General features: G+C 29.2%; 2 protein-coding genes across 2 annotated transcripts; both read left to right on the forward strand.

The window, feature by feature from the left end:
- Positions 1–5,029: 5,029 nt before the first annotated feature.
- Positions 5,030–6,500, forward strand: LOC118056050 (probable carboxylesterase 18). The gene has a single exon (XM_035068150.2). The coding sequence runs from the start codon at positions 5,175–5,177 to the stop codon at positions 6,201–6,203; it is 1,029 nt and encodes a 342-aa protein (XP_034924041.1). The 5' UTR covers positions 5,030–5,174; the 3' UTR covers positions 6,204–6,500.
- A 4,843-nt stretch (positions 6,501–11,343) lies between these two features.
- On the forward strand, positions 11,344–12,887 carry LOC118056024 (probable carboxylesterase 18). Its single transcript, XM_035068113.2, has one exon. The coding sequence runs from the start codon at positions 11,470–11,472 to the stop codon at positions 12,499–12,501; it is 1,032 nt and encodes a 343-aa protein (XP_034924004.1). The 5' UTR covers positions 11,344–11,469; the 3' UTR covers positions 12,502–12,887.
- The last annotated feature ends 2,860 nt before the right edge of the window (positions 12,888–15,747 follow it).

The following is a 15,747-nucleotide window of genomic DNA, read 5'->3' on the forward strand; positions in this document are numbered from 1 at the left end:
ATTCTTGGGAGGTGAATGAGACTATTCTACTCTTAAGTGGCGTACTTCAGGATTCAAGAAAATTCAGAGTAAAACTATTAACTTCATCTTCTCATAAATTAACCATTTAAGACTTCAAGAACTAAGAACTTGTATTTTTCTATGATATCAACCTCGACCCTGTTATGTCATGCATGTAGAGTCCAAAATAAGTCGAATTCAAGAAATGTTGTCTAATTGAGTGGAGTGGGATACAATCTGGCTGATGGATCATTTCTACGATCAATAGACGTACTTTAGAATTCAAGAAAATTCAAAGTAAAGCTATTAACTTCATCTTCTTATTAAAAATTAACCATTTAATACTTCACTTCTTAGAAAATACCTCGACATTGATATGTCATGCACGTGGAGTCCAAATCACATCATATTCAAATAAGACCAGTAAAATAGAGAAACAACGACAGTAGTGGAGCAGGAACATCCTCATACTAATCAACCCATGGACACTCAAGAAGCCACTTCCAAAATATCATAGTTGTTGTTATTCTTGGGAGGCGAACCCAGCTCCTCCGCCACCACTGGTTGCTCGACGACAGCAAAAATCCATTGTTATTTCTTTATTTTCTTGGTGACGTGGTTTGGGCTCTGTTTCAAAACAGAACATGCATGGCGGAGCAACGTTGAGGTCATCATATATTATAGAGACCGACAACTTTAACATGAATCTTCCACGAAGTCTCGGTTCTTGTACTCAGCAATTGGCTTAGTCGCGCCCTTGTTTACGACGAGAGAAAATGAGCACACGAAGAACACGATGAGTTGAATCCAATCCCAAAACCTCTTGTCACCCACATTATCATAAACTAAAAGAAAACCTCTCATCCCTTGTATCTTGGTAATCCTGCTCTCAACACCATGGCCCCCAAACCCAATAATTATATAAGCATAGTAGAAGTAAAGGCATAGTTATCGAACCGGTCTGGATTGATTCAACTAAAAGACCGGGTATTGGGTTACACGGGTTAACCTGGATGAAGATAAAGTTAAAAAAAAATATTTGAAATTTTAATATTTCATGTTAAAAAATTAAAAAACAATCCGTATAGATATAAGCTAAAAGATTTTTTCAAAAGATTTTTTATTTCACGTTGAAAATATATTATTTTATCTTTTTAAGTTGAAGTATTTAAATTAAAAAGGTTTTTTATTCCATGTTAAAAAAACATAACTTTTTTCTTGTAAGCATATATATATATATAGGCTTCAAATCTCATAATAAAAAAATAAAACATTCTTCTAGTATTTATATAGTTAATTTTGATATAAATTAATATTTAACTAAAAAAAAGATTTTATCTAGAAAAAAAAACACATTTTAAAAAAATCTCTAACAAATCACAAGTATAGATTTAATAATTTTTTCCAAGTTAATTACAAGTTCGAGTTTTAAATAAAACAAACTCAGTTAAAGCTCTGATAGTTATACTCAAAGATGGAGGCTTCGGTTGCCACCCACCCAGCATCTTCCTTGCTTGGAAGAAGTAACTCTTTTGCTAGATGACGTTTTAAAAATACTTTTAAAAAAATTAAAAAAATAATTAAATTGATATATTTTTGATGTTTTTTAATCATTTTGATGTGCTAATCTCAAAAATAATTTTTAAAAAAATAAAAAAAATATATTATTGATATATTTTTCTGAGTAAAAATATTTTTGAAAAACAATCACAACTATACTCTCAAACACACATGTAAAAACCAAGTAATTTAAATTTCCCAAGGACGTATTGTATTGTGTAGGCGAGTAGGATAAATAAAAGTATTCTGTCAAAGAACCAATTCAACCAAAAAGCTTAAGCTATTAGGTGAGGCCCCAAGATATGATTTATATCATTCTCTAACATACCCCCTCAAGTGAAAGCCTTCTTTGAGCTTGAAACTTGCACAGATCCACATTACCTTGTGTTTAATTTTATCAAATAAATGGAGATGGTGAGATTCGAACTCGTGACCGCTTGGTCATTAAAGCTTTGATATCATATCAAAGAACCAATTCAACCCAAAAACTTAAACTGTTAGATAAAACCCTAATATATAATTTATATTATTTTCTAACATATTCAATACTCACATATTCAACAGGACTTGGAAATGAAAAAGACAGAGACATTAAGCGGGAAATTTCTAACATATGAGAACCCATCACATGGATGCGTATAACGTGGAGGAGAACTGCTTGATTACCGACTGCATAAGCTACCTTGTTGAAATTATTGGACTGATGCCCCACGAAAGGGAATTTCAAGAGATAAGATATCGACTTGACATGTCGACAATTCAAACTATTAATGCCTATTGATCTCCTTCGTGTCATTATGGTTGGAATTAAGAATGGATTCCTTTTGCAGTAAGTAGTGTTGTCAATACTTTAATAATTGAAAATGACAGAATTTCTGGTTATGAACTTGTCCATTTCTCACTAAAAAATATAATTGGGTAGCTTTATTGACTAAACACACATCTAATCTCTAATCTTGAGACGTTATAATTAACCTCAAAGAGCCCGTTAAAGCTAGGAAAAGCCAGCTAGCTTCCACTTTTTCCATCAATTAGATATTGCATAGGTTCAATTATTAAAACCAATAAATCTATCAATTTCATTTCAGCTTGTCGAACGTGATTTCATTTCTTCCCTCGTACGAGATATCAATTTAAATATAATTTGTTTTTGAAATAGTTTTTGTGGTTGTAATTTAAAAAAAATAAATTTTAAAAAGTATAATTAAGTGTGGTTAGTTGGATTTAAATACGTATTTAGTAAAAATTATTATTGAAGTTTATGTACAGTTAAAAATATGTATAAAAATTTTTATAGTTGTTTGATTGCGGTTGTTTTTCAAATTGATTTTTATTTGAAAATGCATTAAAATAATGTATTTTTATTTTTAAAAATTATTTTTAATATCATCACATCAAAATGATCTAAAACACTGAAAAAAAAAATATTAATTTGAAGTAAATAAAATTAAAAATTATTAAATTTTAATTTACAATTACTAAATACATTACTATGTTTTTTGCACCGCAAATACAAAAACAGGTGCAACACAACCGCATCCTTGATCTCAAATCCAATTCTTCTTCTTCTTTTTTCTTATGAATTGATACTGTAATTTCATCCATTTATTAATCAAGTCCTTCTATTTATATCTAATAGTAAAACTAACAAAAAAATATATCGTTTTAATTTACTGCGTAGACCTCAATTTGTTTCCTCTAAAAAATACAGATAGTTTGCTAAAAAAAATTTTATTAAAATCTCAATCAATAAAAGCAGCGGAAAAATACAATGCCAATTTCACAAAATCCAATCAATAAAATTTTTTTTATAGAGATATATAGTATATTTTAAAAAAGAAAAATACAATTCAATTTTCTAAACCTTGAACGAAATATCATATCAAAAGGAAATTGATAGATCCTATATAAAATTCAAGGAGAAAATGAAATTAACCCAAAATTTATTTGATGGCTAGCATTTATCAACGTTTAACAATAATAAAAAATTAAATACTATCAACATCACTCTCACAGATACCACTCATCTCGCTGAAAAAGTTAGAGCCAACTTTCAAATACTTGTGAGCCAGAAGCCCATTCCTTTTGATATTTCTTTGAAAGCATTTATTGTGAGGATGAGGAAACATTTTATTCAAATTCATAATTTTGTTTTAAAATGTCATTTTTGTCATTTTTTTTAGATTGAAATTTTTGCAATTTTATTATTCAACAATATGTTTATTGAGAATTGAGATTCATAATTTGTTTTAATTTACTTTATTTGAAGTTATTATGGTCACATGAATCAGGTTATGGATTTAAAAAATTAACCCAGGTTGATTTGGGTTGATCAAATATGTTATCGTCTCAAAAGTTTTAGACTCATTGAGTCGATTAAATCATATATGTTTAACTCTCTCTTTTTTTTGTGTTTTAAATTTAAATTGCATAATTTTAAATTAATTTCTCTTTAAATTTAAATTGAAATTATTATTATTATATGTGTGTGTGTGTGTGTATATATATATTCAATTTTAAATGACATATTGAATTGCTACAAAACTAAAACATACCATTTAAATTTTTTTAAAAAAAAACCAACTATAATGGAATTGACAACCATGGAATTGACAACCATGTTAGGGGTATATATGCAATAACTTTCCAAATTCCAAAGATAAAAAAAGTCGATCGATCCTTTTCATGTGCTGTTATAATTAAAGTTGTGAATTTTGTTTTGATAAGTGTTTATTTTTTTTAATTGAAATGAAATGTTTTAGGTTCAGAGTGTTTCAGTGTTCATATATAAATATAAATAAATATATATATATATATATACAAATATAATTCAAATTCAAGATAAATTAATTATAAATTATGCAATACAAAACAATGTAAAATAAATATAATTTCAAAATTTAAAATATTTCTAAATAGTCAAGATTAAATAAATTTTTAACGTAAAGTAATTCAACTTAAACAAAATATTAAAATATTATGAAAGTAAAATGTTTTCACACAAATATTTTAAATATAAAGCTAGGTCAATATTATCAAGACTAATTGAATGTAAAGTATCCCTTATTTTCCTCAAATTCCTACAAAGTATAAACATGAAAAAAAAAACATGAGTACACACCATATATATTAGTGATAAATCTAATTTTAAAAAATTAATATCATTGTTAATGAAAATAATAATAATAATTTTTATTATTTTTATTATTATTGAAAATAATAATGAAAAATAGCTTTTTATACGTGGGTGATTTAATTAATTAAATTGAATTAAATTTAATTTGATTTAATGGTTTTTCAAGATTAAAATGAAATATATAGAATGAAATCCAATGTTTTGATTAAAATTTAGTCGATAAATCTAAAATAAATCAAGATATAAAATAAAATGAAAATTATTTTATTTTATGAATTAATATAAAATGTTTCCGTCATTTTAAATAAAATGGAATGGAATTGAAAACGTTGCTTTTAGCTTTTTCTCACGCCATTGGCCCTGCATGACCAACCAAGAGCTACTCCATACCCTCCGCTAGAAATTCAACCATTAAAAACCTTCAACTAGTCTTCCATCTTCTTATTTTCACTCTTTTCCTTCTTCTATCTCTGTAAACATGAGCAGCGGAAGACCCCAACCGGCAAAACTAGCCATCCCATGGAGGACACGACTGGTCATTACAATGATCTCAGCGGCAACAGATCTGTCACGTCGTTCAAACGGCACCGTAAACAGACGTTTGCTTAATCTCCTTGACTTCAAGTCCTCTCCTTCCCCTAACAAACCCATTAACTCCATCATCTCTTCTGATATCACCGTGGACCCCACCCGCAACCTCTGGTTCCGCCTCTACACCCCGGGCAATAGCGGGGTTGACGGTAGGGCCACTGCCTCTTTGCCTGTTGTGGTTTTTTTTCATGGAGGTGGATTTTCTTTCCTAAGTGCCGCATCAAGTTTGTACGACGTCGTTTGTCGCAGGTTTGCACGTAAATTTCCTGCTATTGTTCTTTCAGTTAATTACCGCCTTACGCCTGAACATCGATTTCCCTGTCAATACGATGACGGTTTAGACGTGCTTCGGTTCCTAAACAACGACGATCGAGCCAGTGGGTTACTGCCACCTAATGCAGACTTGTCCAAGTGTTTTCTGGTTGGAGATAGCGCCGGGGCAAATTTGGCCCATCATGTTGCGGTTCGGGCTTGTCGGGCTGCGTTTCAGAAGGTTAAGGTAATTGGATTGGTTTCTATGCAGCCGTATTTTGGCGGGCAAGAGAGGACCGAGTCGGAACTCCGACTGGTTGGATACCCGTTCGTGACGGTGGAACGAACCGATTGGTGCTGGAGAGTGTTTTTGCCAGATGGATCGGATCGGGATCACTATGCAGTGAATGTGAGCGGACCGAATGCTGAGAACATCTCGGATTTGGATTTTCCGGATACAATGGTGATTGTTGGTGGGTTCGACCCGTTAAAAGATTGGCAAAGGAGGTATTATGAGTGGTTACAGAGATCCGGGAAAGAGGCTACCTTAATTGAGTATCCAAATATGTTTCACGGCTTTTATCTCTTCCCGAAGCTGCCCGAGGCTTTACAATTATTCTCGAAGGTCAAAGAATTTGTTGCCATGAGACTGTCTAGGCTATAAGCAAAACAATCGGACGCCCGCCCTCCATGAATCGAAAGCACTGCATTCTTAGTTTTTGGGGTCACCGGGCTGATGCATCGTGAGGTGCTAAAATGCCCAGGAATTCCATCATTATCCACAGTTACCGCGGGTTCATAAGGGACTGTCGTGGATTTTTATGTTGAGATTTTTTGTTTTAAAGTAATAGCAAGTTGTCGTTTGGATTTTAGAAAAAGGGCAAAATATCGCATGTCTGCGATAGCTACCTCTTGTGTCCAAAGAGGGCAGGCTTTCACTGTGCCAACGTTTTTTTTTTTTTTCAGAAATAATTACTAAAATAATCTTTTAAAAAAATTCTATTTGGCTCAGGGACTATTTGGATTTCTCTTTTTTTTTTTCATGTTAATTATTTAAATATCTCCAAAAAATTAACTCTCTATGCTATAGATTTTAAGTCATTTTAAGTTTCTTTATTACTTTTTTTTTTCCTTTATGTATGTTTAAGGATGATTTGGTATCGTAATATATATAAATTAATATTATTAAATTGCAAAAGTTGCTAGCATCACCCACACAACATTAAATACCACCGTTAAAGACGGTGTTTGATGCACCTCATTACTCTATAGTGATTTTTAAATATTTTTTTCATTGTTTTTTTTTTTTAATTTCATTATTTTATAGTTTGATTTATGAGGTTAGATGATCATTATTTTTTTTAATTTCTTTTTCTACTATGTTAAGTTGTTTTTTTTTAAAAAAAAAAAAATTGCTCTTTAAAATACAATAATAACACTTTAGCATTGTTTTTATTTTTTTATTATAAAGAATTTAGCTTGGCCCGCAGTGAAGCATGGGATATCAATCTAGTTATATCTATTTATAGAAAAGATCTTATTATGTAATGAATGAGAATCTCATGTTTTGAATAAGGGAATCTCATAAGTGAATTTTATAAATTCATTTGTTAATGTTTTTTATAAGTCGATTTTATAAGATTACATGCAAGGAAGGGATGGATTGTAGGTGATATAACATCTTCGAGATCCGAAATTCTTCTTAAAACCTATATAGCATTAGGTCAAAAATCTCTAATGGCACCCCGCCCAAATTACAGACAAATTCACTTTTATTTACTTAGTAATTCCAATATCAACCAACTGGCAAGAATTTTAAACCCCAAACACTTTTAAATAAAATGCATAACCTACAACTATATATATATAACACGAAGAGGACTTAGTGATTTATTGTGAGATTTGAGAGGAATTATTGAGGATTTTAATATATATATTAATTCCTCTTTTTTTGATCCCTAGAGTTTTTTTTTTCATTTTGGTCCATTTTTTTTTATATGGTCTTTTAACATTGTATTGATTTGAGATTAGTCTTAATAATTTATTTTTTATATTTGCATATGAGGATCTTGCATTGTCAGGGAAATGTTTTTTCATGAACGAACTAAGCACATTGAGATCGATTGTCATCTAACTTTTCATCATCTCAAGCACGACACAATTACTTTGCCCTTCGTTCCTTCTTCTTCGCAGATTATAGATTTCTTTACCAAGTCATATTCTATTTCCTGCTTTTATTTTCTGGTTGACAAACTATTGATGCTTATAGTTGCCGCATCGTGAGTTTGATGGAAGATATTAAAAAATCTAAGATCATTTTGTTTTATTGTTTATTAAAGATGGAATAATCTTTAGATTTTCTTTTCAGTTTTCTTTGTTTAGCTTGTATATAATCTCTTTCTATTTCATGTTAAACATATTCCTTTTGATAATTTTGATTGTATCAATGTCAATAAAAGTTTTTTTAGTTGTGTGATTGCGATTGCTTTTTAAATCGATTTTTTTTTTGGAAATGCATTAAAATAATGTATTTTTATTTTTTTTAAAATTATTTTTGATATCAACACATCAAAATGATCTAAAACACTAAAAAAATATTAATTTGAAGCAAATAAAATTAAGAATTATTAAATTTTTACAATTATCAAATACATTACTGTGTTTTTTGCACCGCAAACATAAAAAACAGGTGCAGCACAACCGGACCCTTGATCTCAACTCCAATTCTTCTTCTTCTTTTTTCTTATGAATTGATTCTATTATTTCATCCATTTATTAATCAAGTCCTTCTATTTAAATCTAATAGTAAAACTAACAAAAAAAATATCGTTTTAATTTATTGCGTAGACCTCAATTTGTTTCCTCTAAAAAATACAGATAGTTTGCTAAAAACAAAATTTATTAAAAATCTCAATCAATAAAAGCAGCGGAAAGATACAATGCCAATTTCACAAAATCCAATCAATATTTTTTTTTATATAGAGATATATGGTATATTTTAAAAAATAAAAAAAATTCAATTTTCTAAACCTTGAACGAAATATCATATCAAAAGGAAATTGATAGATCCTATATAAAATTCAAGGAGAAAATGAAATTAAACCAAAATTTATTTGATGGCTAGCATTTATCAACATTTAACAATAATAAAAAATTAAATACTTGAAACAGATTTATCAACATCACTCTCACAGATACCACTCATCTCGCTGAAAAAGTTAGAGCCAGCTTTCAACTACTTGTGAGCCAGAAGCCCATCCCTTTTGATATTTCTTTGGAACCATTTATTGTGAGGATGAGGAAACTTTTACCCCATAATACACACACACACACAAATCACGAGCTATGTATAAAATATTTTTAGACTAAAATACTCTTAATATTTTATAAATTACAATAGGAATTTTAATATCTATATTTTTTTATCATATAATGTTAATTATTAGTAGTTGCATTAATTTTTCTTTTCGTGTAATTAAAAAAAAAATTCAGCATATTAACATTAGTCAGTTTTTTTCCTAAACGACAACATTTTACCAATTGTGTTATTTTATAATTTTTCTTTATTTATGCTAATTACTTTTTTTTTTTTAAATATGCTAAATTTCATAAAAGTCAAAATTTGCAGGATGGCTGGGAGACGGGAGAAAGATACCCAAGGGTCATGCCATTAACTTTATTTTTAATTCAAGGTTCTTATAATTAGTGATGGCACTTAAATCGTTACATTTGAATTTGATGGGTTTTTTTATATTATTTTATTAAATATAGAAGTTTATTTTTAATTGATACAAGAAATTTTATAATACTTAAATTATAATTAATAACATTCATGCTATAGGAGAAAGAAAAAAAACAAGAAAAAAATTTAAAAGATAATTTTTTAAGATGTAAAATTATTTTTAATGAGAAAGAAATTATTTCTCCTCTTTTTATATTTATCTTTTTACCGTAATTATTGCTATTATAGCTTGACCATTATAAAGATTTTCCAACATTATGCCATGAAACAATGACTAAATATAGTAGAAAATGGTAAATTAGAAAGCCAATCCATGTAGGTTAAAGGGTGTCCATTCCGTTTCATTTCGTTTGTGATGGTCAATATATCTCATTCCGGTTTAAAAAACAAAACAAATCGAAACATATTTTATTTCGCTCTCTCGATCCGTTCTGTAAATTCCATCCAAATTGGCCAAAACATTATGGTTATGTTCTAGTTGTTTTGTTTAGGTCAAATAATATTTTTTTAAAAATATTATTTAGTTTTAGGGTATCAATTATATCTTTTAATTCAATTATTAGATTAGACTGATATTTTACAAAGAGTCTTCAAACATGTAATTATATCTCAAGTTAAAAGTTTAGGGCAATAGGAAGTTAGATTTTAGAAAAGTTTTGCAAGACTGTCATTGTTATTTTTGTAATTTTATTCAAATTTATAATTTTGTTTTAAAATGTCATTTTTGTCATTTTTTTTATGTTGAAATTTTTGCAATTTTATTATTCAACAATAGGTTTATTAAGAATTGAGCTTCATAACTTGTTTTGATTTATTTTATTTGGGGTTATTATGTTCTCGTGAATTAGGTTATAAATTTAGAAAATTAACCCAGGTTGATTCGGGTTAATTAAATATGTTGTCGTCTCAAAAAGTTTCTTAAAAAAATGTCAAAATTTTTAGACTCATTGAGTCGATTAAATCATATATGTTTAACTTTCATTTTATTTATTTATTTGTGTTTTAAATTTAAATTGCATAATTTTAAATTAATTTATCTTTAAATTTAAATTTAAATTATATATATATATATATATATATTCAACTTTAAATGAAATATTGAATTGCTACAAAATAAAACATACCGTTTAAATTAAAAAAAAAAAAACACCAACTACAATGGAATTGACAACCATGTTAGGGGTATATATGCAATAACTTTCCAAATTCCAAAGATAAAAAAAAGTCAATCAATCCTTTTCATATGTTGTTATAATTAAGGTCGTGAATTTCGTTTTGATAAGTATTTTATTTTTTCAATTAAAATGAAATGTTTTAGTTTCAGAGTGTTTTAGTGTAGCGTTTCAAGGTTGTACTGTTTATATATATATATATATATATATATATATATATTCAACAAATATAATTCAAATTAATTATAAATTATGCAATACAAAAACAATGTAAAATAAATATAATTTCAAAATTTAAAATATTTCTAAATAGTCAAAATTAAATAAATTTTTAACGTAAAGTAATTCAACTTAAACAAAATATTAAAATATTATGAAATAACACAAATATTTTAAATATAAAGTTAGATCAATGTTATCAAGGCTAATTGAATCTAAAGCATTCCTTATTTTCCTCAAATTCCTATAAAGTATAAACATGAAAAAAAAAAAAACATGAATATACACCATATATATTAGTGATAAATCTAATTTTAAAAAATTAATATCATTGTTAATAAAAATAGTAATAATAATTTTTAATAATATTATTATTAATATCATTGTTATTGAAAATAATAATGAAAAATAGCTTTCTATACTTGAATGATTTAATTAATTAAATTGAACAAAATTTAATTTGATTTAATGATTTTTCAAAACTGGAATGAAATATATAAAATGAAATCGAATATTTCGGTCAAAATTTAGTTGATAAATAAAATCTAAAATGAACCAAGATATAAAATAAAATGAAAATTATTTTATTTGATGAATTAATATAAAATGTTTCCGTCATTTTAAATAAAATGGAATGGAATTGAAAACCTTGCTTTTAGCTTTTCTCACGCCATTGGCCCTACATGACCAACCAAGAGCTACTCCATACCCTCCGCTAGAAATTCAGCCATTAAAAACCTTCAACTAGTTTTCCATCTTCTTATTTTCACTCTTTTCCTTCTTCTATCTTTGTAAACATGAGCAGCGAAAAACCACAACCGGCAAAACTAGCCATCCCATGGAGGACACGACTGGTCCTTACAATGATCTCAGCGGCAACAGATCTGTCACGTCGTTCAAACGGCACCATAAACAGACGTTTGCTTAATCTCCTTGACTTCAAGTCCTCTCCTTCCCCTAACAAACCCATTCACTCCATCATCTCTTCAGATATCACCGTGAACCCCACCCGCAACCTCTGGTTCCGCCTCTACACCCCGGAAAATAGCGGGGTTGACGGTAGCGACACTGCCTCTTTGCCTGTTGTGGTATTTTTTCATGGAGGTGGATTTTCTTTCCTAAGTGCCGCATCAAGTTCGTACGACGTCGTTTGTCGCAGGTTTGCACGTAAATTTCCTGCTATTGTTCTTTCAGTTAACTACCGCCTTACGCCTGAACATCGATTTCCCTGTCAATACGATGACGGTTTAGACGTGCTTCAGTTCCTCGACAACGATCGAGTTCGAGCCAATAGGTTACTGCCACCTAATGCAGACTTGTCCAAGTGTTTTCTGGTTGGAGATAGTGCCGGGGCAAATTTGGCCCATCATGTTGCGGTTCGGGCTTGTCGGGCTGGGTTTCAGAATGTTAAGGTAATTGGATTGGTTTCTATTCAGCCGTATTTTGGCGGGCAAGAGAGGACCAAGTCGGAACTGCAACTGGTTGGATACCCGTTCGTGACGGTGGAACGAACCGATTGGTGCTGGAGAGTGTTTTTGCCAGATGGATCGGATCGGGATCACTATGCAGTGAATGTAAGCGGACCGAATGCTGAGAACATCTCGGATTTGGATTTTCCGGATACAATGGTGATTGTTGGTGGGTTCGACCCGTTACAAGATTGGCAAAGGAGGTATTATGAGTGGTTAAAGAGATCCGGGAAAGAGGCTACCTTAATTGAGTATCCAAATATGTTTCACGCCTTTTATATCTTCCCGGAGCTGCCGGAGGCTTCACAATTATTCTCGGAGGTCAAAGAATTTGTTGCCAAGAGACTGTCTAAGCTATAAGCAAACCAATCGGACGTCCGCCCTCCATGAATCGAAAGCACTGCATTCTTAGTTTTTGGGGTCACCGGGCTGATGCATCGTGAGGTGCTAAAATGCCCAGGAATTCCATCATTATGCACAGTTACCGCGGGTTCATATGGGACTGTCGTGGATTTTATGTTGAGATTTTTTGTTTTAAAGTAATAGCAAGTTGTCGTTTGGATTTTAGAAAAAGGGCAAAATATCACATGTCTGCGATAGCCAGCTCCTAGCTCTGTTCTACCTCTTGTATCTTTCGGGGACAGCTTGCCCAACCTGGGGAAAAAGTAGATAATACCAATGTCAATATAACACTTTTATTATTTTATTACTCTATAATAAAAGAGGGCAGGCTTTCACTGTGCCAATTTTTTTTTTTTCAGAATAATTACTAAATTCTTTAAAAAAATTCTATTTGGCTCATGGACTATTTGGATTTTTTTTTTCCATGTTAATTATTTAAATATCTCCAAAAAATTAACTCTCTTTGCTATAGATTTTAAGTCATTTTAAGTTTTTTTATTACTTTTTTTTTCCTTGATGTATGGTTAAGGATGATTTGGTATCCTAATATATATAAATTAATATTATTAAATTGCAAAAGTTGCTAGCATCGCACACATAGTGTTGAATACCATTGCTCAAGGCCGCGTTTGATGCACCTCATTATTCTATAGTGATTTTTTAATATTTTTTTTATTGATGTTTTTTTTAATTTTATTATTCTATAGTTTGATTTATGAGGTTAGATAATCATTATTTTTTTTAATTTCTTTTTCTACTATGTTAAGCTGTTTTTTTTTTATTATTATTAAATTTTGATGTTTAAAATACAATAATAACACTTTAGCATTGTTTTTATTTTTTCATTATAAAGAAATTAGCTTGGCCGCAGTGAAGCATGGGATATCAATCTAGTTATATCTATTTATAGAAAAGATCTTATCATGTAATGAATGAGAATCTCATGTTTTGAATAAGAGAATCTCATAAGTGAATTTTATAAATTCATTTGTTAATGTTTTTTATAAGTCGATTTTATAAGATTACATGCAAGGAAGGGATGGATTGTAGGTGATATAACATCTTCGAGATCCGAAATTCTTCTTAAAACCTATATAGTATTAGGTCAAAAATCTCTAATGGCACCCCGCCCAAATCACAGACAAATTCACTTTTATTTACTTAGTAATTCTAATATCAACCAACTGGCAAGAATTTTAAACCCCAAACACTTTTAAATAAAATACATAACCTACAATTATACACACACATACACACTAAGAGGACTTAGTGATTTATTGTGAGATTTGAGAGGAATTATTGAGGATTTTAATATATATTAATTCCTCTTTTTTTGATCCCTAGAGTTTTTTTTTTTTTCATTTTGGTCCATTATTTTTTTATATATGGTCTTTTAACATTGTATTGATTTGAGATTAGTCTTAATAATTTATTTTTTATATTTTCATATGAGGATCTTGCATTGTCAGAGAAATGTTTCGTTGCTTCATTGATGTTTTGTTTGGTTTAAAAAAAATTATTTTCATTGTTTAAAAGAATTAAAGCTTTGTAGATCAAGTTTGAAACTTGAAAAAATGTCAAGTCCTTTTTTTTTTTTGGATAAAATTAGGACATATTTGCATGGTAAGGGGAAGGGCTCAAGTCCTTTATTTTTTTTTCTTAAGGTCACTCATTTTTAAAAAAATTTTATCTTTATACATTACATTTATTTAAGATTTAACTTAATAATTTACTTTAGTTGCTTATATATAGGGTTCTTGTAACATCGATGAAAATCTTTAACACTCGGTTGATTTTTGATTTTGCAAACTAAAATAAAATAATGTTGATATAAAACAACTAAGGCTCAAGAAATCAAAATTAAAACTAAAACAAATATAGTGGGCTAGGGTAAACAAGTATAATAACTTTGCTGGCTCGTGTATTACACACACCAACAAATAGATGCAAGTCACCATGATCTATAAATCGTATGTGACTTGTTAAGATGTTCAAATGCCATCTTTCTATCTATCTAATAAAAACAAAAAAAAATACTAATTTTCTCTCAAATCTCAACTATAGTGTCTCACCCTCTCGTGCTCTCACCAATAGAATTTTGTTCATGAAAAAAATAAGCTGAGCATTTTGTTACACCGCTTATTGGAATGCAATATACTATTATGTTACTATTTTTTAATTCAATTTTAAGCAGTTTTAAGTTTTATTTAATCATATTTGTTTACATCCTTACATCCCTTAAATTTGTAGTTCTATTAAACTCCATAGATAATATTGTTGATAGCCCGAGTAAAAAGTTTTGCAAGTAGCAAGCAGTCAATGCAAGTAGCAAGAAGATGTTCATGGAAGTTATCGAAGTATATTTTTGAAAAGGTCAGCATTTTTTTTTCGAATTTGAAATTTAATCCTAAAAAAATATGGACTTGAAATTAAAGTGAATCCATGATATATAGGCAGCGGGTACACCAAACAAAACCTACCTCTTCTTCACCTTGAGGACGGCACATCTAGTCATAAGAAGGTGAAGTGACCTTTAACTAGTTTAGGCATTCGGTGATGTTGACGTGAAATTTAAAAACATATTATAAATTATTTATTGAGGCCCGAAATGTTATCAATTTTCTAAGAATCCATCCGGCATACTGCAAACAAAAAAAAAAGAAAAAAAAAAGCAAGGGATAATGTTTTTTGTTTTTTTATGTCGACATCAGTTTAGTCTTGCTGGCTAGCCAGATCTAAATTGTTTCAACACGAATATAAATGCTCCTTTAATAGTAGTAGTGTAGGTTATCTAAACTTTGAATTAAAAAAAAAAATGACTACAGACGTCATATAAAAAAGAGTTAGTGATTAATAAAGAACAATGAGAAAAGATTATTGAGTCTGGCTGGTCAGCTATACCTAAAAAGTTTTAGGCCTAACTCGGCAACTTTTTTTTTTTTAAGATATTTTTAATTTATTTTCTTTTCTTTTCAATTTTTTTTATATAATAAAAAAGAAATAAATTGATGGGATATTTTTAATATTGTATAAAAATTAGGTGATGATAATTTTTTTCATGTTTTTGCATTTTAAAAATACTTTTAAAAAAATTTGAATTTTTTATTTTATTTTTTTCTGTAATTCAAATTAATATTTTTTGATATTTTGTATTATTTTAATGTGGTAATATGCAAATAAATTGTAAAAAATAAAATAATATTA

Source organism: Populus alba, chromosome 4, assembly GCF_005239225.2.
Source record: "Populus alba chromosome 4, ASM523922v2, whole genome shotgun sequence".
NCBI lineage: Eukaryota > Viridiplantae > Streptophyta > Magnoliopsida > Malpighiales > Salicaceae > Populus > Populus alba.